The 26,452-nt window shown below is 39.4% G+C and overlaps 1 protein-coding gene across 3 annotated transcripts in view; it reads left to right on the top strand.

Annotated features, from left to right (window-relative positions):
* dyrk1b (dual-specificity tyrosine-(Y)-phosphorylation regulated kinase 1B) overlaps positions 1 to 22,102 on the top strand; it is a 69,984-nt gene extending 47,882 nt beyond the window's left edge. For all 3 annotated transcript variants that reach the window (XM_037980215.1, XM_025002057.2, XM_017438495.3), the window contains 8 exons: positions 4,342 to 4,491; positions 7,593 to 7,729; positions 12,342 to 12,488; positions 12,577 to 12,717; positions 14,349 to 14,469; positions 15,315 to 15,497; positions 16,218 to 16,321; positions 21,296 to 22,102. In XM_037980215.1, the coding sequence (XP_037836143.1) occupies positions 4,342 to 4,491; positions 7,593 to 7,729; positions 12,342 to 12,488; positions 12,577 to 12,717; positions 14,349 to 14,469; positions 15,315 to 15,497; positions 16,218 to 16,321; positions 21,296 to 21,811 (1,499 nt within the window). In that variant the 3' untranslated portion in view covers positions 21,812 to 22,102. The remainder of the gene's footprint in view (positions 1 to 4,341; positions 4,492 to 7,592; positions 7,730 to 12,341; positions 12,489 to 12,576; positions 12,718 to 14,348; positions 14,470 to 15,314; positions 15,498 to 16,217; positions 16,322 to 21,295) is intronic.
* The last annotated feature ends 4,350 nt before the right edge of the window (positions 22,103 to 26,452 follow it).

Here is a 26,452-nt window from a genome sequence, read left to right as displayed (position 1 = left end):
TGAGACCGTTGCTGCTTGTGCCACGTCTGATTGGACCTGTGCTGATCGAACCAGTGCTGATTGTTCCAGTGCTGATTCAACCACTTGCTAATGTTAAAGCTTAGTGTTTTTACTGTTGTCTTGTTTTAAACAGACTAAACAAAACATTAACAGAGAGATTTTGAACAAGATGCTTACATATCCATTGGTTGTTGGTTTTTGTAATAGTGCCCTAAAGAGTTTTTATGCTCTGGCCAGGTAGCTCAGATTTTTTTTTTTTTTTGGGCTAGAGTCAGTACTTTTCTTGTCAAAGCAGAAAAAAATGTTGCTAAGAAAACACTGGCTCCAAATTAATATTGGAACCATTTTGGTCAAACGCCATCTTTTAATTTGCAAAATTTAACATGTTAGGTTTTTGTAAATGATTTGCCTAAAAAGGTTTCAGAAGTTGCAGTGTCATTGACAAGAACTTTGATCAGTTTAATATACATGCTGTTTGACAAAAATGAAAAATAAAGAAGCAAAACATTATTTGTGATTTTAAAAAGCTCAGAATCTGCTTTGTTTATAAAAAAAAATGCTAAAGCTTTTAATGCCTAAAACTTGCACAGTTTACTGATTGGTTGTTCTATAAACAAGTTCTGAGTACCAGTAGGTATTCTGTTGGAAAGTTTATGTTCCTGTGGTATGATTGACACAGAAACAGGGACTCCAACTATTAGAATGTGCTCTAACAACAATCACTAGTATCTGACTGATATGAGACTGTTGGAGACTAGTTGGTGAACAGCAATTTTGACAGGGTCTCCAAAATGTCTTGAGACGTTCACAGAAGTTCTCAATGTCCTTATGTGAGTAGCAAGGGTGTAATTAGCGCTTGCATTTGAACATGTTCAAAGAAGCTGCGTGAAAATTTTCTCTCAGAATAGATACAGAACCATTGCAGGCATCTCAAACCCATCTCGTTTTTAACATAGGCATCTCCAACTTGTCTCATGAGTGTGAGTATACTCACGAGTATTTGGACACCTTCACATGTCTAAAAACCACAGTGAGCTGCGAACACCTGATTGGCACAATGTGTTCTGGATTCCACAGATGGGCATTAAACCTAAACAGTCGACTCTCGAAATGCTCACAGCATTCTTGACAAAGGTAAAAGCCATTGCTTTCAGGAAAGCCTGGGATGAGAAGCAATCTAGGCTTTCCTCTAATTTTGACGCTAGCTACACTGGTTAAGCAAAATCATTGGAATCCTATTCATACCTCCTGGCATGTTTGAGGACAACAACTTGACAAATATTAGTGAAAGCAGGTGTAGTATCTTTCACATACTTTCTGGCATTGAAAAAAAACATATCTGTCAGCGCTACAAGGCAAGAGAAAATACCTAATCTGGAAGAAGGGGATCTTACAATACAACTACAAATTAGTACATTTTAAACTCACGGTTAAAATGGCTGATCAGAACGGCTCCAGGACTGATGGTATAGTATGCTATATTTAGCTCCCTTTAAAATTTAGTGCTTTAAAAATACTATCAGGCTTTAATCTTCACAATGAATAACTACCAATTTTAAAACTCTGGATGAACCAATATGCTTATAGTTTCTGCTGCTTCAATGTATAAAAAGAAAGTATTGTATAAAAAATGTGATGTGTAAAATCTGTTTGTTGAAAACACCCCATGCTCTGGAAGAAAAAGCTTTTTCTTAAAAACTTCCCTCTTACAATGCTCTGGTCAGTTGTGTAGTGCAGTGATTCTCAACTCCAGTCCTTGAGGAACACTATTCTGCATGTTTTAGTTGCTTCTCTGCTCTTCTGCAGAAGCCTGTTAATCACTCAGTCATTCAAATCAGGTGTGTCAAAGCAGAGAAACAACTAAAACATGCAGGGTACTGTTCCTCGAGGACTGGAGTTGGGAATCACATGTGTGCTTACAAAACAGAACTAATGATCAACAGTAAACAAAGACTTCACATCCAAATACTTACATTTTTACACAGTAATGTTTTAAATTGTTGAATCTTCTACATGAGACTCAACAGTTTAGTTAAAATTTCTCTGTTGTTGATCTCAGATATTTTCTTTAGTAATCCCCCCATTATCTGGTGACTGATAAACGTAGACTCTAATTATTAGTCTTAAATTATAGAATTTTTAACTGCAAAATAATCCATAATGCGCTTCATTTTTCTTTACAGTTTTGTGCATCATTCAGTGATGTGAGCATGAAACTGGAAATGGTCTTCTGAAAGACGAACATTTTTTAATATGTTCGAACTCAGTGACTTATTGTTTGAGGCTTATTTTTACTCTGCCTGTCTCACAAAAAGTGCTGTCAGAGACTGAGAAACATAGGGGGGTGCAGTTACCATGGTGACCTTAATGAGCCACTAATTCTTTACGTTTCTCTACAGTTCTATAGTGCACTTGTTGTGTCAGTTGTAAACAAATATGAGACAACGGTTTAAACCTTTAATCCAGAAACTGATGAAACTTTATGAAGTAATAACTGCAATAAGACAGAGCAACAATGTATTTACTTTGTAAACCTGAAAACACAACATCTCCCCACTACCCAAACATTCTCATATACCCACTCATGTTGTTTTGTTTGTTTGTTTTTTAACCAACTTATGTTATTCAATAGTCTGTTGTCCAGTTTGGTGCATGTTATTTCCTTTGTAGGACAGTTATTTTTTGGCTGAGGGGTTCCTCTGCTATAACAGTCGTTGATGTTTCATTTGAGCCCTGTGAACAGAGTGAAAGTTGTGTTGCATTCCATTTTTTCCCTTCACTGAAGATCAGACCAGGCCAAAGGATTGCTGTTCTTAGTCTCTCCTTTTCCCCCATGAAATGGTTTGCACACTCTGATCATAGCTCCAACAGGGACTTTGGCGGGTTTAGCTTCTCTCTCCTTGTTTGTGTAAAGTTGAAGGCTTGTTGTAGAACCACTTGAGCTTGATGGTCGTACTGTCCATTGTCCTTAGGTGGAAGCAGAATGTCCAGGTTTGTCCTTCTTGGTCTTCCTCTAAGGAGCTGGAAAGTGGATTAACCAGTTTTGGCATGGAATGAAGCCAAGTAGCTGTGATGCATTTCAGTAACTGCAGGCTTCATGGGCTGCTTGGGCTAGCTTGTGCTTCCTGAATAGTGGCTTTTACCACTCTATTAAAGCGTACCATATATTTGTTCACCTGAGGATAGTATACACTTGTTTTGATGTGCTTAATTCCACGTTCAAATCAGTAAAGCAGAAGATGTACACTGTGGTCCATTATCAGTTGTGATTTCCTTCAAGAGCAAAAACAGAAGTCAGGAATGTCAGGACAGTGTTTATTGTAGTGTAAGGAGTAAATACTACTTCTGGCCATTTGCTGAAATAGTCAACAAGGGTGATGGCAAACCTACAGCTGTAAGCTCCACCTTCAAATGGACCCAAAATGTGGAAAGTAAAGTGTTGAAATGGACCCTCTGGAAACCTGAAAGGTTTTTCACTTCCCTGACAGATGGTGCATGATGACACAACTGTGGAGACCAAATCATTCATATGCTGCCACCAGTAAAGTTCTTTAAATCGTTGTTTAGTGTGACCCATGCCCTGGTGTTCTTTATCAGCAAGGTGCACAACCTTTTCTCGCAGATACTTAGGAACTATGACATATATTCCTCTGAATATCAGTGATGTCTCTGTAGGCAGTTCATGATGTCCAAGGAAGTACAGTTTGATTTTTTTCTGGAAGGGGGGTGATTGTCCATGGTGGCCTCATCTTCCAGTTTCTGGTCCTTTCTCTAGTTACAGTATATCTCTATGGTTTTACCAGAGACACACTATCAAGTGTTCTTGTGCTTCTCTTTTGTTTGATATAGTCACAAACCTTTGGAATTTCGCATTGTTTCATCCAGTTTTCTCATCTTTCTTCTCACCCCTGATTTTCTCTAATGCATGTGGTGCCACAGAAATAATTGTTTTTGTTTTAATGAAGTATTAAATCAAAGTTTTTTGTAATTGATTAGTTATATATTGTTTCAGCTGTAAAAAGAAGACCTAACAGCTTATGAGCTGCCTACTATGTTAAATCCTAGTAAGTGATTTTGACAAATTAATATACCTAAATTTAGCTCCCAAATTTTAGAGAATTATCAAAAGACTCGTAACGTATATTCCTTGTAATGCACTGGTTATTTTTTTGTAATTTCTGTTTGAAACCCAACAGTGAAAGACTTAAAAGGTGCTCTGAAATGGTTTTATTGTTGTCTTATAGTGTTACCTGCCCTGACTCTTGCTTTTGTATATCTCTTAACCATCATTCTTGTCTTCCATCTATTTTTGTGTCTGTCTGTCAATCTGTCTCTGTGCAGTCCACCTGAAGCGTCACTTTATGTTTAGGAACCATCTCTGTTTGGTGTTTGAGTTGTTGAGCTACAACCTGTATGATCTGCTGAGGAACACCAACTTCAGAGGAGTTTCTCTCAACCTCACAAGAAAATTTGCACAACAGCTCTGCACAGGTAGGTGGATGGAAACCACACATCATTCAACAATACGTCCACAGAGACGAGCTGTTTTTTACTGTTTCTAGTCATTCACACCTGAACCATCAGGCATCGAGCTGGTCATGTTCTGGGACACACATGCAGCTGGCATAATGGAGTCAGCAAGTTGGCAGCAATGCATTTGCTTAGATCAGATTGATACATGCAATTACAGCAGGCTGTTTTTGAACACGTGTAACTCATGCTGAAAATGTTGTGTATTCTATATTTGTTAAACTGGATTTATACTCCACAAGAAGTAAGTAAATCTGTTCTCGCTCACATGGTTGTGAGGACATTTTATCCTCAACAAGAAACTGCAGGCAGAACTCCTGGGAAGCTTGTTAGCATCGCTTTTTTCAAGGCGATCTTTGCAGAGAACAAGATTATATTCCAAAAAGGAAGAAGTGAAATTGACAGAAAACAAATTGTTGAAAGGCCTTTTAGAATGGACCTTTTTTTATACGTTTTTGGACAGTTGCCAAAAAATGAATAAATTGTACTGTTGGAGCTGTCTGCTTTATTTTACTACAGACAAATCATCAACCTGGGCTGTTGGTGGATTTGTTAAGCTAAAGATCAGCTCAGCAGCACATCTCTGCAAGCTATGGTGAAAATAAAACTTTTGGGACGCTGTAAGCAGATTCTTGTTTATAATACAGTCAGGAGAACAAATACTGTGCACAGAGCACCATGTTCCAGCAGATGCACTTTGCCTTTTGTAGTTGTTGCCTAAATAACTTGTTTTGTGGTTTGTTTACATTTTGACAACGACATTAAAGTGCTCAATTAGCGTAGCGGACACGCCATCTGCGCTCAAAAAATATTTATTGCGTTTCTACACAGCTTTTTATGGCAACATATGAAGACTTCATGGTGCATTCAAATACAACCTGTAATTTCAATAATCCACACTGAAATTGTAGTTGCTCTAAATAAAAAGAAAATTGAAGGTTAAATAGGTTAAATATGCCATTTAGGAACACAAACTTTGGTTTGTTTCACTGCAACATCTTTGAGTGTTTTATTTTTGTTTTAATTAAGAACCAGCTCAAACTGACTGACTGTATAACCATGGTCAGAGGGACACCCAGGGCTGAATCACTGAAAAACACCTTACAGTAAAAGTTCTGATCCATTTTCAAATAATATCTGCTTAATCTAGTTCATTGTTACATATTTAGATAGGATAAATACATTTTATTTGTCAATTTGTAAAATGTGATTTATAAGACATAAATGCACTCCTTCTCATCAAAATTTGAAGATGTGCTTTGGGTGTCAGGATCTGTATTTTTTGGGTATATTTGGTTAAATCTTTTATCTTCCTGTTATCAAATATGTTTAGGTTTTGTTCCCTTGTGTTCCCTTCTGTGCCACTTCTCCCTCAGTCAGTTTCTGCTCCTCAACTTCAACCTGGCCTACTCTTATCTGTCTCCAATCTATTAGTCTCACCTGCAGCCAGCCTTTATTTTCTGTCACTTCACATTCACCTGTAGTCAGGCTTTGTATGTCTTCATGCCTCATCTGGTTCCTCGAGCTCCTTGTTCTTTTTATTGTAAGTTTTAGTTTTGTATCCTTGTTTCAAAAATTATATGTGTGTATATATATATATATATATATATATATATATATATATACATACATTTGTTCTTGAGCTCCCTGTGTCAGCTTGCATTCCTGGATTTATCCTTTCCCAGACCGTGACAGAATGCATGACTCTGAACAGAATCCAGCAGACCTTTTGGAGGACTTTCTTTGGAGGATTTCCAGCACATGGTAATACAATACAAGACTTATATTGACCTGTGGCCATCTCTTCTGACTTTTGGGCCAGATTGTGACCCACTAAAGACCTGCTGGGAGACTTTTCCTGGCTGCTGGGATTAATAGCCTGGTGACATACCTGGTAAGCTTTTTGAGGAGACATCTCTTCTGTCCCTTCTATACCCAGCCAGTCTTCAGTCCTCTAGCCTCCTGGGTCTTTTGCTTCCATGTCTGCAGACGGACACGTCCCCATACACCTCTCCCTAGAGGGTTGTCACACACCTCTTCCTGAGGGACTTGACGGGCTTCTCCCTGAGGGTCTCCAAGCTCCGGTCTCAGAGAGAACCTCTGAGAGCACCCAGCCTTTGAGCTTCCATGGTTGCCATGATCTCCAGCCATCAAGCCTCTGTGGTCTCCAGCCAATGAGCCTCCACAGTCTTCAGTTAGCTCCATGACTTGAATCCCCAGACCTGCCAGATTATCACTTTTCATGGGTCCCCACTAAGCAGCTTTCATGAGTTCTCAGTCACCAGACTACTGGAGTCACCGGAGTCATCAGGCTCCTGGTGTCTCCTGTCTCCAAGTTCTGTATCTTTGGGTAAATCCTTTCTTTTTACTTTTTGTTACTGTTTGTGTTTTGGTTCTGTTCCCTTATGTTTTCCTCTGTGCCAATTAGCACTTCTCCTTCAGTCAGCTTCCACTCATCAGCTCAAATCTGTCTCTGATCTATTAGTCTCACCTTCATCCTTCTCTCCAGCCTTTATAATCTGGCAGTTCACTTTCACCTGTAGTCAAGCTCTGAATGGCTTCATGCCCCATTTGGTTTCCTCCCCTGTGCTTGTCTGGTTTTTTGTAAGTTTAGGACTTTTGTTTAGCATCCTTGTTTGAAAATAAATTTAATAAATGTAGTTTGTTTTTGAGACTGAAGTAAAGTTTGCTGATAACAATGTGGCTTTAATATTTAAGAGCATTTTAAAAAGTTGACAATAACCCACAGAATTTAATTATGTTTTTGTAAAATTTCATCATGTAACAAAAACGTCCTAAATGGGATATTTAAACATTTAATTTGCTCTGTTTATAATTAGAATAGCTAAAATTTCAATTTGGATTATTGAATTTACAGGTTGTACTTGAATCCACCCTTAAGTCATTATCACAAAAAGTTGTGTCAAAGCGGAACCATTTTGCAGATTGCCTGACCACTTAAATTATCCAAGCTGAAGGCCCATCTCTAATACTCACAGTTTGCCGCTTGTTTTTGGTTTTATAGCTATATTAATGTGAATGATGTTTTGTGTTTTTTGCAGCATTATTATTCCTGGCCACTCCAGAGCTGTCAATCATTCACTGCGATCTAAAACCAGAGAATATCCTTCTGTGTAACCCCAAAAGATCTGCCATCAAAATAGTGGACTTTGGATCCTCGTGTCAGTTGGGACAGAGGGTGAGCATTCTCTGCACTAATAAAACTTTCATATGTACTTGTTAATATACAGTGGAAGTGAAGATTAGAGAGCAAATTACAATTTCCTAAATGTCAAGATCACTGCTCAGGCCTATTTGAAATGATACAAACATGAGTAAAAGACAAGTATTTTAACCATATTTATATTTCATTAGTTACTTTTATTCAGAAGCCCAGTAAAGTAATTTAGATGATATATCTGAAAAAGAACATTGATCAAAATAAGATAACATGTTCAAATACCTCCCAGTTATTAGTCTTAACCTGGCCCCTAATGCTAATTTCCTTCATCACCTCACAAACCCTATTTAACGAGCAGCCTGACTTTCTAGTTTTCATTGACTTTGTAAGATGGTGAACCATTCAAAAGTGGCTGAAGCCCTCCGGCAACAAGTGGTCCAGGTGAAAGCCAAAGGGATGACCCTATTAGCTATTGCAGTAGAAGTTGTTCCAAGTCTGTGATTTCAAGAATATTGCATCTTTAAAACATCACAAACTCATTCAAGTCCCTTAAGAAGACCTTTTGTCCACGAAAGACAAATGCAAGACACAAAAGCATAATACTGAGAATGTCAATGGGCAGTCGGTTCAACACTGCAGCTGGAAATGCTCATCAGTTCAGAACTGAACAGGGTCAAAGCTTGTCTCAACATTTAAGAGCATTTGGACTGAAAGCCTGCTCTGCAGCAACCACACCTCACATCAGCAGAAATAATCAAACATTTGCTGAAGAGCACCTTGTGTGGACAGACGAGAACTGCTCCGAAGTTTACTTTAGTGATGAAAGCAAATTTAAAAGAGAAATGAAAATTTAACATCAATTGAAAGAAAATGATAAAATATGCTTGTTGTAAAAAATTTTAATGGAAAAAGTTATACTAATTTTATTTTGAACAAAGCTACTCTGTGGTTTTAGCATTTTACCATTACCACCTTGATGTGTGATGTCCATTTTGCCGCCATGGATTACAAGCATACAACAATTCAACAGCGAGTGGATGAATATGCGTCCAACATGGTTCAGTTCAAACCAATTGTTGGTTAATTGTTCAAACCAACCAGAAAATACCACTGGACTGTACCATATTTTCCGCACTATAGGGTGCACTGGATTATAAGACACACTATCAATGAATGGTCCATTTTCAAACTTTTGTCATATATAAGGTGCACCGGACAATAAGGTGCATCGTCGTGCACCTTCCACTTTTTGTAACTTCAAGTGCGCCGCGCTCATTTAAAATGGATAATTTTGCTGCTCTAGCGGAGCTGGTTCTCCTATATCAGCATTTATATGATCCCTCTATGAGAGATCACAAAGATAATCAAACGGCTCTAAACTCACAGAAGAACACTGCACCGATGTAAGTGTCAGGTATAAACGCCTCCACCGCTCGCTCAGGTCCGCACAGAGTCCTGCGTGACTATAACTGAGCCTTAATGCTGCAAGTGGTGCAGCTTTGTAGTTTGCCAAAGTCGTACTAAAACATTCTGACTACTTACATTTATAAGGTGCTCCGGATTATAAGGCACACTGTCGTTTTTAGAGAAAATTGAAGGCTTTTACGTGCGCCTTATAGTCCGGAAAATATGGTCATTTTTTGGCTTCTTGAAGAATAAAAAAAACTTTGACAGATTTGGATACATACAATATTAATATTTTGAGATTTTATTACATTTCTCCTTTAATTTATTTGGGTCTGATGGGAAACATTGTCCGTCATCAAACTGGGGAATGACTAAACCACAAGTGCGTAAAGAAGTCAGTAAAAGGTGGAGGACGAGGTGTTGTGGCTCGGAGAATGTTTTTGGCAGCAGAGGTTGGACCTCTTATTCAGCTACATGACAAAGTGAAAGTAAATATTTATCAGAACCTTCTGCCCTGCGTTTGTCACCCAATCAGCCAACAGTTTTCATGCAGTACAATGAACCTTGTCACACAACGAGGCAGGTAAAGAAATTCCTTGAAACTGAAAACAGAAATAATGAAGTGGCCGGCCCAGAATCCTGATATAATCCAACCCAATCCAGAATTTTTGGAAAATCCTTGGTGACAAAGTTATGGCCAAGAAATCTTCTACAGTCACCAAACTGTGGAACAGACCACAAGAAGAGAGGACCAAGATACACCGGAGCAGCGTGAGAGACTTGATGTAGTGTGTCTGCAGATGTGCTGAAGTTATTCAGAGCAAAGGCCTGTGCACTTCCTACTAAATATTAAATGTAAACGTCAGAAAATGTTTTTTTAATCCTATGGTCACTGCTGTTCTCAAATTTTGATAGTGTTTTCTGTAAAATGTTTTTTTTCTGTATACAGACACTTTTTTTTATCAATATACATGTATACTATAAATGTGACAATTAGGCAGTTCATACTACTGCAAGAGAGTCTATGATGTGAGTGCAACCAGAAATAGATGTAATTTTAGGATTAAATCAAGATTTTTTGTTTTTATGTTATAGTTATACCAATCTTGCTGTTAGCTCGAGTTACTTGATTCGTATTCTTGACATTTTCAAATGGTTCCTCTTAGAGGAAAGTTTATTCATGTTTGTTAGTTTACTCAAATTACCTGTTGTAGTTATACCAATCTTACTATTAGCTAAAATTACCTGATTGATGTTTTTTATTTTTGTATTTCTGTATTTGATTCTGTTGTTGTTTCTGTGTTGTAAAGCACTTTGGATCGCCTTGCTGCTGAAAAGTGCTATATAAATAAATTTCGCTTCACTTCACTTGTGTCTTTGCATCAGTAAAATCTGATTTATTGATTAGGCATCAGTATAAAAGTAAAGCTGGAAATTAGTTGAAAATACACTATAATATTATACATATTTCCCAAATTATTCACTCAGTCATCCAAATCTTTGAACTAAGCACTTAGGCAAGCAGGCTGCTTCTACAAACATCTGTGAAAGAATGGGTCGCTCTCAGGAGCACCATGATAGGATGCCACCTGTGCAATAAGTCCAGTCATGAGATCTCCTCACTACTAAATACTCCAGTCAACTGTTAGTTGACTTCATCAAGAAAATGCCACATAAACTCACAGAGTGGGCTCAGTGGATGCTGAGGCACATAGAGCACAGAGGTCATCAATGTTCTGCAGAGTCAACAGCTACAGACCTCCAAACTTCACGTGGCCTTCAGATTAGCTCAGGAACAGAGCAGAGAGCTTCATGGAGTGGGTTTCCATGGCTGAGCAGCTGCATCCAAGCCATGGATGAGTCTGAGTTTGGTGATTGCCTGGATAACGGTACTTGTCTGACAGCATTGTGCCAAGTGTAAAGTTTGGTGGAGGGAGGATTATGGTGTGGGCTCGGCCCCTTAGTTCCAGTGAAAGGAACTCTGACTGCTTCAGCATACCAAGACATTTTGGACAATTTCATGCTCCCAACTTTGTGGGAACAGTTTGGGATGGCCTCTTTCTGTTCCAACATGACTGATACCAGGGCACAAAGCAAGGTCCATAAAGACATGGATGAGTGAGTTTGGTGTGGAAGAACCTGACTGGCCTGCACAGAGTCCTGACCTGTGAGACTGAGAGCCAGGCCTTCTGTCCAACATCAGTGTCTGACCTCACAGATGAGCTTCTGAAAGGATGGTCAAAAATTTCCATAAATACTCCTAAACCTTGTGGAAAGCCTTCCCAGAAGAGCTGAAGCTCTTATAGCTGCAAAGGGTGCACCAACATCATAATAAACACTGTGATTAAGACTGAGATCTCACTCAAGTTCATATGTGAGTGAGAGACTAGTGAAAACTTTTGGCAATATAGTGTATGTAGCAATGTTTGTTTATGAAGATTTACTCTCCTATACAACTCTATTCATTGGTCAAGTCAAGTCAAATTTATTTATATAGCACTTTTCAGCAACAAGCCAGTTCAAAGTGCCAAAGTTTACATCATGAAAACACACACAATAATACCAAACTAAGATAAAAAAGGCTAAACTAAACTTATCTAAAACATAAGCTAAGATAATCTAAGTCAAATAAAATGAGCAAAAGTAACATGAACAGATGAAAAACCAAGCTAGGAACTATGATATGAAAAGCTAAACTAAACTTATCTAAAACCAGTCATACTAAAATAAGCTGAGAATAAACTGATAACAAACTAACATAAACTAAACTAGGATTTAAAACCCTCAGCTGAACAGATCCGACAGGATACAAGCTGGTGCCACTATCCTGCATGTTTTAGACATCTCCCTGCTTCAGCATGCATGGTTTCAATGAATGGGTCGTTAATAACTTCTGTAGAACTTAATGACATGCTGAGGTGGTCCCAGACCTTCTTGTTTTTAATTATAGTCCAAACATCTACAGCATGAGTCAGCAGGATAACACCACTTCAACTGTATTTTGTGGATTTGACACATCATTCATTATGTCGACTAATTGTTTCAGTCCTAACCTCTGATGTATTCAGAAATGTAAAAAGTATGTTGGTGATTTGGTTAAACGTGAACAATTATGAAGCTATAACATGAGGGCTTCTGTACGCAGAATCTGAAATAAATATGTTCAATCTTTCCTCATATCATTCTTGAGTCTTTCAGCTCTCACTGTTAACCTTTTTTTCAGATCTATCAGTACATCCAGAGCAGATTTTATCGCTCACCTGAAGTTCTGCTGGGAATGCCATATGACCTGGCTATTGACATGTGGTCTCTGGGATGTATCCTTGTGGAGATGCACACAGGGGAGCCCCTCTTCAGTGGTTCCAATGAGGTAAAAGCAACACAAGATGGAAAGGATATGAAGGCTTAATGTTTGTTCTTGCTGTTTTCACCACATGGATAAATATGTCTGTGAACAGGTTGACCAGATGAATAAGATTGTGGAGGTTCTGGGGGTTCCACCCAGCCACATGTTGGATGCAGCCCCTAAAGCCAGGAAGTATTTTGACAAGCTATCAGATGGTTTATGGATAGTGAAGAAGAATAAGGATGTCAAGAAGGTAAAACTCACCTTCGTTACAATTTAGTCAGGAAAATGTCAGTGCTGTCATTTAATCTTTTATTTTTAGAGACCCAGTAGTGACTTGCACACATATTTCCTTTGTTGTTTAAATATATGAACATTATACTTTACAGCTTAACAAATAAACAAAACCCTGTCAGGGATGAAACCGTTACTGGTTTTAATGGTATTACTGTTTTTTTTTATTCGGTAAAACTTTCTTTGATTACCAAACTATGAAAAATCCAGGGAATCTGTTGATTAACCTGTGTCCCAGATACAACCAGAAAGCAGTAAAAGTGTATAGGGGACATCTGTAGAACATTAGTTCTGACGTGGGGTTGCATTTAGGTTTTTCAACCGTAGGGAAAGTTTTGGTAAGATGGTCTCTTTGTCTGTTGATGGTAGGCTTCTGCATTTAATTGAGTTTGTAGTTTGGATTTCAATTTCAGATCTAAACAAACAAAAAAACAAAATCAGCAAAAATGATCATTATTAAAATAGTTTTGCTTTAGGAATGTGCTCTCATCTTGACCTGCTTCTTGAATGAGCTGCAACGCCCCTATCCCCTCTCTGCCGCCTGTCTCTGTGTGAGACAAGCAGCAGGGGAGGGGTTCAGACACTGCTGCATTCAGAAATGATAACATTTAACCCTAAACACAAAGTCTAAAGCAGAACAGTCAATGTCTGAATGATGTGTGTAATTTGGGAGAACAACCTTAGAGTAAGTTTTGCTCCTATAAAAATAATAAACCTAAAACCAGCTTTAGTTGAAACATTTCTAAAGCACAATCAAAGTATGTTGCTGTTATTACTTCTTGTCACTAGGTGGCACTGCTGTTACTGTGTTGGGCAGAAGAAACTGTGTTAAAGAGAATTCTTACGACTTGTTGGCTGAAGTGCTCTTAATGCAGCAAATAAATGGTTAAAGCTGTTTTGAAGCCAACATCAGTTTTGCAAGGCCACCTGTACCCTCACCACCCATCCATTCTTTATATGTTCTTAATCCATTAAATAAACACTATCTGGGTCAGGCAGTGATCAAGCTAATTCATTCAATATCAACTTCCCAAACCAACATACTCAATGTTTATTCATGCTTAAAAACTCAAGAGTTAACTGTTCTATACACCGTGTGTATATATATATATATATATATATATGTATATATATATATATATATATATGTGTGTATGTATGTATGTGAATGTTCATATAAATGTACCTTCACACCTTGTGTTAGACACGCATTAATGGTTAAAGAATGTTTGACTTAACTGTATACTTATCCTGCAGAGTATTAATAATTAAGGCCGTTCCTAGTAGTGAAGTCTTTAGTGAAGACTATTTACTCTTTATTAAGTATTTGTTCATGTAGACAGAACCCTGAAGGGCCATGCATGAATAAATATTGTGTATGTTGTTTTGGAAGTAATTGGCCTTTATGGGTAAAGCATGTGTTGATACATAAAATACATGTGTTGATTTATAGCTTATTAAGTATGAATTTTTCTTAATTATTGATGTTTTAAAGGTTAATCAATCATTTATTAATAATTAAATAAGGTGTAGTTATTACAAAGTGATGCATAATTCTGTTTTAACTGTGTGTGTGTGTGTGTGTTTCAGGAGTATAAACCCCCAGCCACTCGACGACTTCATGAAATTTTGGGTGTAGAGACTGGGGGCCCTGGGGGCCGGAGGTCTGGCGAGCCAGGACATGCCCCATGTGACTACCTGAAGTTTAAAGGTATACCATCCCCCTGGACTTATACGTTGAATAAATTACCCATAATTCCAGTTGGCATTATGAAGAGTGTTTAGAAACACTTGTTTAAAACAATGCTTCTGAAATAGGTTGTAGTTATAAGATACATGTTTGCAGGGATAACAACACAAACTCTGTGACTTATTACATTTTTTATAATAGCATAAACACAAGTTATCTCAGGGCACTATACAAAGTAGTAACAAGCCCAACTCATAAATCCAATTCAGCTCCAGTCAGTTTAAGCCAGTTTGTCTCTCTGCACTACCATTCTCCGTGTAATGACATGGATCCAGTTTGTCTCTGTTAATAAAACTAATTGAGAACCATGTCCACCACCAGCCCTGATCTAGCACTGAAACCTCAATGATATGAATCTACAAAGGTTGGTGTGCTCAAAACATCTATGCTGAATTTTAGTTTAGGTAAAGGGATAGTTTAAATGCATACTAGAAACACCACACAGAGCTGAGTATGGACAAAAGAAAAGGAGGGAATCACTAAAACAACCACAGGAGAATGATCAGACCCCAGACCAGAGGAAGGCCCGGTCCAGGTTGATAAGTGTTCCTTAGCTGGGTTAGTAAAAGGTTACGGTTAGGATAGAAAGAATTAGAGTTAGGTGTTAAAGTAGATTACTTTGTTTGCTTGTTTATGTCACAAATGTTTTAGTAGTAGTCTAAGCCAACTGTCATAATGATTGAACTCAGAGAGCTTAGTATCTGAGGTGGTACTTATTGTGACTACTTACTTATTATCACAATGCATACGTGTTACCTGACAACAAAAATGTTACCATGATTGTGGTTCTATTTGTCCTCCTTCAGATCTGATCCTGCGCATGCTGGACTATGACCCTAAAAGTCGAATCACACCATTTTATGCCCTGCAGCACAATTTCTTCAAGAAAACCACAGATGAAGGAACCAACACCAGTTCATCTACATCCACCTCTCCTGCCATGGACCACTCACATTCAACCTCCACAACTAGCTCTGTTTCTAGCTCTGGTAAAATATCCACAAAGTCTGCAGATGTTTCTACTTCCTGAGAATCAGTAATCCTCAAAAATAAGACTGCTTCTTCTACTTCTATAGCACCAGATTACACATATGTGTATTCTTACACTTTACAGAAAAAAAAGTAGGTCTAGTTACAATCCATTTTTGTACAGTTCACCTCAATCCATTTCATGTTAATACAGTATAATTAATTTCAGAATACTTCAATTAAAATCCAGTAACATAATGTCCATTTCAGTTCAAGCCAGTGCATTTTATTCTCAATAATATGTAATTCTCTGGAGTCAGATTTTCTAGAGGCATCAGACAAGTCATGATTATAGGAAACAAATGTGTAAAGGAAATATACCTTGTAGTGAAGGTTAGACAGGTGAGGGTTGTGTTTTAACTAAATATCACTGAAATCAGAGAGTTTTACCTGCAAGGACAGTGTGATCCTATGATACATAACTGAATTTAGGAGAAACAGACAAACCTTTCTTTCATTGGAGTAAGTCCTTCAGGAGCTTTGTAATATGAACAGTCAATAATAAGAAAAAAAGCTGGCTAGGCAGTAAATAGGCCAAAACAAAGTACATTTATTTTTCTCTTTGAGGTTCAACAATTGCAAACAGATTATATGCAATTAAATAATGGTGTTTCCATCATATAGGTCAATGCAAAACAAGCAAAAAATCTGCTATTAATGAGAGACTGATTTATTTCCAGGTGGCTCCAGTGGTTCTTCCAATGATAACCGCAACTACCGTTACAGCAACCGCTACTACAACTCTGCTGTTACCCATTCAGACTATGAGATGACAAGTCCTCAGGTATACACTTCACATCATCACCAACATCATGTGACTCTCCTTCTTGAAGGTCAAGTTCATTTTATTGTCTATGTAGCACTAGATCATAACAGAAATCATTTAAGGTTATTTTTCATTTAGAATAGGACTAATAATTAAACAGAGCATACACTCATTTCAACCAGCTGTGTGACAAAAAGCTCTATCATGGACTTCAGTAGCATAGGGAGACAGGAGGTGCAGTTATGGCAGGCAAATATGTAATATAATTGTCACTTTGAAAAGCCATTTAAATATTTATTCATCCATCCACCCCCTTTTTTATGCACGGTCGCAGGGAAGCTGGGCCTGTTACCAGCAGTCACACTGTGAGAGGGGGGGACACCCTGGATAGGTCTCCAGTCCATCACAGGGACAGAACAGACAACCATGCACACTCACACCTACTGACAATTCACATGAGGAGCATGTTTTTGGTCTGTGGGAGGAAACCAGAGTATGCACAGGAGAACATGTAAACTCCACCCAGTTTCTTGTTGTACTGGACCTATACCAGACCGCCACCCTCCTATCGAGGTACTTACCAGACCATGACTGAAGCCTACTGTTACACCCAAATACATACATGTAAAAAATAAATAGACAGTTTAGATCAGATCAGACAGACAGACACACACGAACACCAAAATGTTTCTGAGTGTTTGTGTTGGTGTGTCGGCCTTAAAGCAACTGAGAACGTTGGGAGACACTGATGACCCTTCATGTGGTATCCTGAAGTCTGATTCTGTGAGTTTCACAAAATGGCTACAAAGACCAGCCTGTCTTTGTTCATAAATCAGAGATGAAGCCGGCCATGTCCTACACAGACGTTAGCTTTAAGAAATAAAGCGAGCATCGCAGAACAAAAAGAGGCAAGGAGCAGAACATTGAGGTGAAGCTCAACATTATGTATTTTATTGTTTTCAAAATGTGATAAATTAACAATCAATTTATGATAATCTTTGTGCTAACTCTTTTTTTTTACTAAATCCAAAACTGCTGTGCATCCTCATCGGTTTTCCCTTGGTAATAAGTTTGTTTGTTGTTGTTTAATGCCATGACCTGGTGGTTGCACAGACCGTATATCATCATTTTATAGCCTGTAACGGCTCCATGATGCTTACCTTTTTATCACATCATAGAGCCGTTACAGGCTCCATGATGCTTACCTTTTTTACATGTTGGACTTTTCAGCTGTTACTACCTTGTTTTGCGGCACAAAGGTGCATCAGGGATGGTTGGCTTTAACCCCCCTGACACCGAGGTGGCCAGAAGGTGTCTGTCTTGGCGTGCAGTGTTTTGTGAAAGAGCCTTTAAGTTTTAGGTTGCATCTTTAATTCAACAACAAAAAAGGTTTACAACCATATGCAAAAATGTGACCGCAACAAGGTAATAGTTTGATACTATAATTCCATAGTCATTAAAGCTAGTTTGTTTCAGTTCTTGTGCTGCAGACACACACATTCTCTGCTGTTTGTCTTATTTCAGCTGTCTGGTCTTTAACACTGAGCTGCTGCTGTCACCAACATTTAACTAATTCATCATTAGAGATCTATACTTGTGCACTTAGTCCAATTAATCAAATTTTGCAACCACTTTTAGAAAAGACAGGACTGACTTGTTCTTCTTATTTATTTATTTTTTGTTTGGTGAATGAATATTTTAAGAAAAAACACAAGCAAAGGAGAATTTAGCTGGGGTCTGTGTGTGTCTTGTATAACATAGGTTTGCTGCAACATCGAACTAAAAAATGAAGTTACTGTATTTTTAGTCAAAGAATTTTTGGACTAAACACAAAACTCCAGCCAGACTGTGCACCTGGCACCAGAATAGAACCAACCTGGTTAATAAAATCCAGCACTGGGAGCTTGTGACAACAATCTTCATAACTGACTGTATTGATGTGCAATTCTTTACAGTTATACACAAAATGACATTTAGTTTGAATTTCACTACTGATGAGCTCCACAAAGTACTGGTTGTGTTTTTCCATGCTGGCCTCACACTTATGGTTGTATTATAGTTACATTTTCTTTTTTATTATTGTCTCAATGATATTCTACAGAAACTGAGCTTAGCTAGTTTTTGGTGGTTGTCACTTTTTATATCTATCCATCCATTTTCTGCCATTTGTTCCGGAGTTGGGTCATGGGGGTAGCAGCTAGAGCAGGGAGGCCCAAACATGCCTTTCCACATCCAGCTCTTCCAGGAGGATTCTAATGGAGGCATCCTTACCAGGTGCCCAAACCACCTCAACTAGGTCCTCTCAATGTGGAGGAGCAGCAGCTCTACTCCGAGTCACCCAGATAACTGAACTTCACACCCTATCTCTTAGGGAGAACCCATCTACCCTGTGGGGAAAAAAAAAAATCATTTTGATTGCCTGTATCCGAGATCTCGTTCCAGCAGAGTTTGTGACCATAGGAGGTTAGAAATGTAGATCAACCAGTAAACAGAGAGCTTTCCCTTGAAACTCAGCTCACCAGAACGGACTGTTACAGAGTACACACTACTGCAGAAGCCTCACCAATCCATCTAACTCATGCTCCGTTCTTTCTTTACTTGTGAACAAAACCCTGAGATACTTAAACTCCTCCACTAGAGGCAGCACCTCACTCCCAAGCCAAAAAGGGCAGTCCACCATTTTGTGACTAAGGGCCATGGCCTCAGAATTAGAGGCACTGATCTTCATCCCAACTGCTTCACACTCTACTGCGAACCTCTCCAGTGAGAGCTGGAGATCATGGCATGTTGTTCATAGGACCACATAGTCTGCAGATAGCAGAGTTCTGCCAACTCAACTTTAATCATTTTTTTTATTAAATCAGGATTGGCCACCTACCACCAGGCTTAGCCTGTTTTCCGGGGGAAACCCTGCAGCTGATGTTACGTGCTTGTTGTGTAGATCTCAGCTGCAGCTATATAGACCAACATAATTAGTTCCAACATGTCCCAAAGTTAGATCCTCTTCAGATCTGAAATTTCCTGAAGTTTATTGCTGGCAAACTTCAAAAGTAGGTCCAGGTCCTCAGAGTTATGGATCTGGCAATTAGATATGGTGATGTGTGGTACAGCCAGGTAGTGGAGGCAGAATATAGTATTAACACAGACATGGAGCTCCTTCTTCACTGGAATGAAAGCTGCCCTCCATTTGGTCACAGTCTCCAGCACAGTGTAGAATATTTCTAGTTTTTATTTGTTAATTTATCTATTACAGGGACCGTGCATATTAATAACATTTCTGTCAATCTCCCAGAGTTGGCCAGAAAGCTATTTTTCAACTGCAGTCCCTAGACAGATGGTAAAAGTCACCCTAAAAAAAGAAACAAAGAGTAAAACTACATGTTTATATTAGCAATCTAACAATTACAACACAATTAATAAAAAGTATTATAAGCTAAAATGTATAATAAAAACACAAACTAACCATCAGACAAACATTAGACAGAGACAATAAACAAGACAAAATGACAGCACATTAATTGTAAGCTAATGTTGACAGCTTTGGTTATCAATAGGCCATTTCTTCAGCTGTATCTGAAATATGTTCTATTTGTTTAAATCTCTGATGCTCATGGGAGTGAGGTTCCATTCAGTAGCAACTTGAACAGAAAAAGCAGTTTGGCTGAAAGAAATAATACAATCTCCCCTTCAGCTGTGATTATATGTTTGGATATTAACAACCTGGTGAATTGGAGAGGATGATACACCATGAAATAAGAACTAGGACATAGGTTAGAATGTTTAACCATGTTTTCCCAGCTGAGTAGTATTGGACAATGATGATGCATATTTGTTCTCTTATCTAGAATTTTTATAGTACGTTTGTAGAGTGATTCCAGCAGTTTTAGTTTGAGATCAAATGGGTAAACAATAAGTAATATGGGACATGTACATTTTTACTGATGACGAATATGCCTGAAATGACTGCGATTAAATTCGATCTGATTACAGACCCTTTTTGTGTATGATTTAAATGATAAATTTGACTCTGTTACGACCCCCAGATATCAGTGTTCAGACACTGCAGCCTTTCTCCTGAAGCAAAAACATCTGCCATGACACTAAAGTTGCTGTTAGATTTAGTGAAAAGCATTTCCACTGTCTTTAACGTATTTAAGTTATTGAGCTTTTCAGCCACCTGGGATATTTCACTACCATGAACAGAAACTACGGTGTCCTCAGCAGATATTTAAACCGAGACATCAGTACAAACAGACAGAAACTGTCACCATCAGTCATGAAGGCTTGCCCTCCCTTGGTTTAGCACGTAGTGAAGGGTGGGCTCTGTCCAGGCTGCGACTAACCCCAGGAGTTCAAGACCCAACAAGTTCTGCAAAAGCTCAGCCATGAACTTTGTAGGCTGTGGACCTTCTGAGCCCCTCGGGGCTACCGCGATGCTTTCATTCTTTTGCTCCTGATAAAAACTAAAGAAATAAAATTATAAAAAGTTTCAGACTTTCCATGCCGCTTCTCCTTCAGAGGAAGCAGATTATTTAGGCCCCCAGGCTCAGCAAGACTAAAATACAGTGAATCAAGTTTGACTAATTAAGTATAAAATCCAAAACTCGACATTTACACAATTCTTTTAGAACATTGTGTCAAAACATGGCTTTGTTTTTGTCACATTTTGTCTCAAAATTACTATTTGGACTGTTTATAGTTCCTATTATTCCAAAATGAAGAACAAACAAAAGCTGCACTTGCAAAAGAATGAAAACATGCTGCTTCATCTTAACAACGAAAGTTTGATCTGTGCATATAAACCAAAAATATCGAACTATAAAACGGCTGCATTGAGTCTATTTCTCGTGTACTTCTTTAAACAGCAAAGAACACATTTCAGTCTGTTCCATGAACTAAAGTATTAAAATTGGTCTTTTTCTCGCAGTATTTGTGATGAAAAGCCCTCACAGGAGCCCTCACATGTGTCTGACCCTCTCGTTGTCCCCCCAGGCTCCCTCCCAGCAGCAGATGAGGATGTGGCCAGGCAGTGAAAGTGGAGGTGGGGGTCAGGACCCAGCATACACCCATTTGCTGATCCACAAACCAGCTGCCTCCCAGCCACACCAGCGCCACTTTTTGGACCCACCTCACCACCCCCACCCAACCTACTCCCATCATGGAAACGGTGGGCGGGGCCTAAGGCAGGGTGGACAAACAAGCATGGGTGGAGGCGGGGTTCAACAAGGATCCTCACCCCAATTGAGTGACAACATGGATGTGGGGGTGTCCCTGGGGCTGCACCACCTGGGGGCAGTGTCTTCCATGGAGGCCTCTCAGTTCGGCTCTGCGTCTCTGCCCCTTGCTTTGCCAATTGGATTGTCTGCCTTCCGGACTCGGCCGGGCCCCACCGCCCCAGGGCCACAAGCCCCGCCCCCTGAGGACTACTACCCTGCCTCCAACAACAATAACCCTGCACCAGGGGGCAGAGGGAGGCCGGATTCAGATGAAGGGCAGGCCAACTCTTGATAAAACCTGAACCATGCCCTAAAGCCATACAATTTTAACTTCAACTACAACAACAACTACTACACACACAGCCAGAGTTCAGAGACAAGCAGGAGGAGACAATTTCTTCTGGATGAGAGGAGGAAAATGGAGGAGGAGGAGGAGGATGGAAACGCCTTCCTTTTTTCTTGTTTTAGTTTTTTGTCACTGTTGCAAATGTAACTGGTAAAGAATGATTAACGAGTGTGTTTTTATTGATATTTTATTTTTCTTGGGTTTTATGAGTTGGTGGTTGTTTTTTTGTTTAAATATGGAGAGGAGGAAGGTGATGAAGAGGTAGAAGAGAGGGGCCATGTTTCTCTATTTGACTCCAAAATGTGGCTGTAAGATGAAATATGGTCACACATGGGATATAACTGTATTCAGATTTAAGAAATCAGCAGCCATAGCGTGCCCACACACGCTCACACACACACACGCACACACACACACAGCACCGTTAATATTCCAATCAGGTTGGGGAGAAGGGGGTGGGGGGTTGCTGACGTTCAAATGGATCTCCTTCCCTTCTCTTCCTCACTTTTCCCCCACTCCCTCCATTTTTCCTGTTGTGTTTCTCCTCCAGACAGCTCCTCCTCTCTGTGCTGCTAATAACCATGACAACCGGTCCGGATTGCTGCTAAAGATCCAACTCAGATCAATAAAAAATAAAAAACAGAAATGAAAACTTTTTAATCCTTGAGCTTAAGAAAAAAGGATAAAGTAAGAACCACTGCATCTCAATGTATTTATTACTATTTAACAAGAAAAAAACAACTGAAAGTAATGTTTTTTTCTGCTCTTTTTTGTTTGGCTGCCTTCTTTCTGCAGGTGAACTCTGATTGGCTGTTGTAACAGAAAGTAACCGGTGACCTGGGAATGCCACTGGTTGTGGGGGCTGGGTTGAGGGGAGGGGTTGGGGCAAAAATAAAGTTGGATATATAATAAGAATAAAAAGTATACTTTTGCACACCAAAGTCAAACGAACATCAGATCTGTGCCTTTCTTCCTTCTGACTGCAAACATCTGCTGTGCAACAGGAATACTCTGTTTGTACTTCCTGCAGGAGCACAGTTCACTTTCACCTGATAGGATAAATAATAATTATTTTATTCATAAACACACAAAAAACAACTTGCTATTTGGACTGTTTATAGTTCAAACTACACTGTGCTGGAATTGTTTTTTTATTGTAATTGACAGGATTTTGGAGAGCTGAAGAACATCCATCCATTCATTTTCTTTACCCGCTTCTCCTTTCCAGGTCGCGCGGAGCTGGTGCCTGTTTGTTTTTATAGAGGCCAGGTTCACCTGGACAGGTCAGAGTCCATCACAGGGCCACACAGGGACAAACAAGACAAACAATCATTCACAATGTAGCCTTACCAGTGAACCTAACATGCATGTTTTTAGTCTGTGGAAGGAAACCAGAGTACCTGGAGAAAGCCCACATCTGCACAGGCAGGACATGCAAACGGGTCCAGGCCAGGAGGCAAGGCTGCAACTTTGTGTCTGTGAGGTGACAGCTTTAACCACTGCAGAAAACTTCATTACAAAGACAGCCGATTCCATCAGTGATCCTTCATTTTAGCTGTTGTTTAGTTTCAGTATGATCGGGTTACATTTTTAAATAGTTTTTATATATTTTGCTACATCTGTGGTGTTTTTTGTTCCAGTCTCCCCCTCCCCTTCCTGTGTTGCAGGATTTTCCCCTTGGTGGTGCTGACTGCTCAGCAACAGCTCATACAGCTTCTGCTGATCGCAGCTGATCACATACAGGATCTGAGGTCGAGCTGAAGTTCACATTCAGACAGAATAATGTCTGTTTTCTTATTATTGTAAGTAATTAAGGTAAGACGTCAACTCAGGTTCCTTGTCTGTATGATCAACCTGCCTGTGCAACACTCACCTGTCCTGGGCATCTGGATCCTTGCCTCCTCTGGAAACTTGCAAGGTACAAAGAAAAAGTAAGGAACAAATACAAAGATCTGTAATTTTATATTCTCTTCACTCACCTAAGGACACATTATAACCTCAGTTCTGTTCCATTCCACAGATATTGTAAATATCTACTTCCCATCTCCTTCAGAATAAAACAGTTAACCTTGCCCGAGTTTATGAGGGAGTTATTGTCAGCCATCTTTTATAAACAGCATGAACTTCACAGAAAGGTCCAACCTACACCAAAACCAGGGTTCTGATACCGACAATTTGTGATATTACAGTAGCTTTACCAAGACCCCATGAGGGGGGAACAATGTTCACTAATATTTAACTGCTCATCTCAAGCTTTTGTACAAGATAGTACTAAGATTCTATTTATCATTGACTCCTAAAGAGTCAGAGCCGTATGTTGGGCAGAAGCCTGTTTACCCACTCACTCAATTGAGTCCTTATCTTTTGATGCATTTGTTTTCTAATTCAAAAAAGTTTTTGACCACCTATTCCAAGAAGCAACTTCAAAATTTAGGATTGGGTGACAGCTCAGTCGGCAATTTTTCTGTTGACTTCCAGGTTTTTGCAGTTGAGACGAGGTGGAACGAGAAAGCCTTAGGGAATGTGTTTATTAACTCACTGGACAATTAAAGGATCAACTCGCTTTCACCAATGAATCTGACTCATTAGATGAGTTCATTACCAGTACCATTTGCGTGGACAATAATTTAAATGAACGAGCCAGAAAGCGAACCTACAAATCCTGGTCAACTGACATCCAAGCCCTTCTATAATTTAACTTCTCTTTCTTCTCCTCCGCAATCCAAGGGTACTGGAGCAGAACCCACACAGATTGGAAGAACTCAACTTTCACAAGAGGAAAGAGACAGAAAAATAAGTTCAAGGAAATGTTTGAACTGTGTTAAGCCAGACAAATTTAATTCAGTTCAGTTTATTTATATATCGTCAAGTCACAACAAAAGTGGTCTCAGGGCACTGTATTAAAACATTTACATACATTATTAAAAGCCAATTAGTAAAAGTTATCTATCTTAGGAAGCCAGCAGATTGTGTTGAATCTTCACTTTGTCACAGTCTCCCATCCTGAGCAGCACATTGGCGACAGTGGAAAGGAAAAACTCCCTTTAAACAGGAAGAAACCTCCAGCAGAACCAGAACCAGGCTCAGGACGAGCAGCCATCTGCTTCGACCGGCTGGGGTTAGAGGACAGGATAGAGACACAGACAAATATAGATTGACTGGTCCAGGTTTAGTTTCTACTGGAAGAAAGACAAAGAAAATCATGTTAATGATAGAAATAATTACAGTAGAGCAAATAAAGACACCAACACTGTTTATAGTGGGGGTGGTGTGCTGCTGACCTCGACTCGGGACGTTGTGGGCCGAATACTTCGAAGACCTCAATCCTACCGGCACGTCTTCCATTCAAGAGGCAGAGCCTGAGGACTTTGGGTCGGACTCTCCAATCTCCGGTGCTGAGGTCACCGAGGTGGTTAAAAAGCTCCTCGGTGGCAAGGCTCCGGGGGTGGATGAGATTCGTCCGGAGTTCCTTAAGGCTCTGGATGTTGTAGGGTTGCGTGGACATCGGGGGCAGTTCCTCTGGATTGGCAGACCGGGGTGGTGGTCCCCTTATTCAAAAAGGGGGACCGGAGGGTGTGTTCCAACTACAGAGGGATCACACTCTTAAGCCTCCCTGGTAAGGTCTATTCAGGGGTTCTGGAGAGGAGGGTCCGTCGGATTGTCGAACCTTGGATTCAGGAAGAGCAGTGTGGTTTTCGTCCTGGTCGTGGAACACTGGACCAGCTCTATACCCTCAGCAGGGTCCTTGAGGATGAGACCAGGACCTGTCCCCTCAGAACAGGAACACAGGACAGCTCCATACAGCTGATGTTCCTTAACTTTACAGAGAAAATGGATCTACAAGTTCAGCTAGGAACGTCTCTCTTAAGTTCCCAAAAAGCATGCTTGAGTTCTGAACCTCCTGATTATGGCCCAACAAAACAATCAGACCAACATCAACTCTGCATCTCTGATGTCTGAGACATGAATAAACCTATCACTCTCCAGAAAGCATCTGACCTCCTGGCAGTAAGGTACAGGATCATCCCTGTTAGAATTACTAATAGGACAATAGCAAGGAAACACAGTGCCCTAAAATCTAATCTCAGATTAATCTCCGGTTTTAACCAACCTCAAGCTGTGGAATTATCTACCCCCAAGACACTTAAACTGGCTCTGCTAAATATAAGATCACTATCAGCAAAGGGACTTTTAGTTAACGACTTCATCACTGAGAACAATATTGATGGTGTTTCTCACAGAAACATGGCTGGATGACAACAATGAAACACCTGTTCTCATTGAATCAGCACCCCCTAATTACTATTTTTGAGTGAAAATCGTAAATATTAAAGGGGTGGAGGAGTTGCTGCAATCTTTCATGATTCATTAAACTGTAAAAAGGTTTCCCTGGGAAATTTGAACTCTTTTGAATATTTAGGAATTGAGGAAAAAGGCCACAAACGAACTCTGACACTACAGGTGCTGGTCATAAAATTAGAATATCATGAAAAAGTAGATTGATTTCAGTAATTCCATTTAAAAAGTGAAACTTGTATATTATATTCATACATTACATACAAACTCATATATTTCAAATGTTTATTT

This window comes from Kryptolebias marmoratus, linkage group LG16 (genome assembly GCF_001649575.2).
Source record: "Kryptolebias marmoratus isolate JLee-2015 linkage group LG16, ASM164957v2, whole genome shotgun sequence".
In the NCBI taxonomy this organism is placed as follows: Eukaryota; Metazoa; Chordata; class Actinopteri; order Cyprinodontiformes; family Rivulidae; genus Kryptolebias; species Kryptolebias marmoratus.
This window is presented reverse-complemented; position numbering and strand designations above follow the sequence as displayed.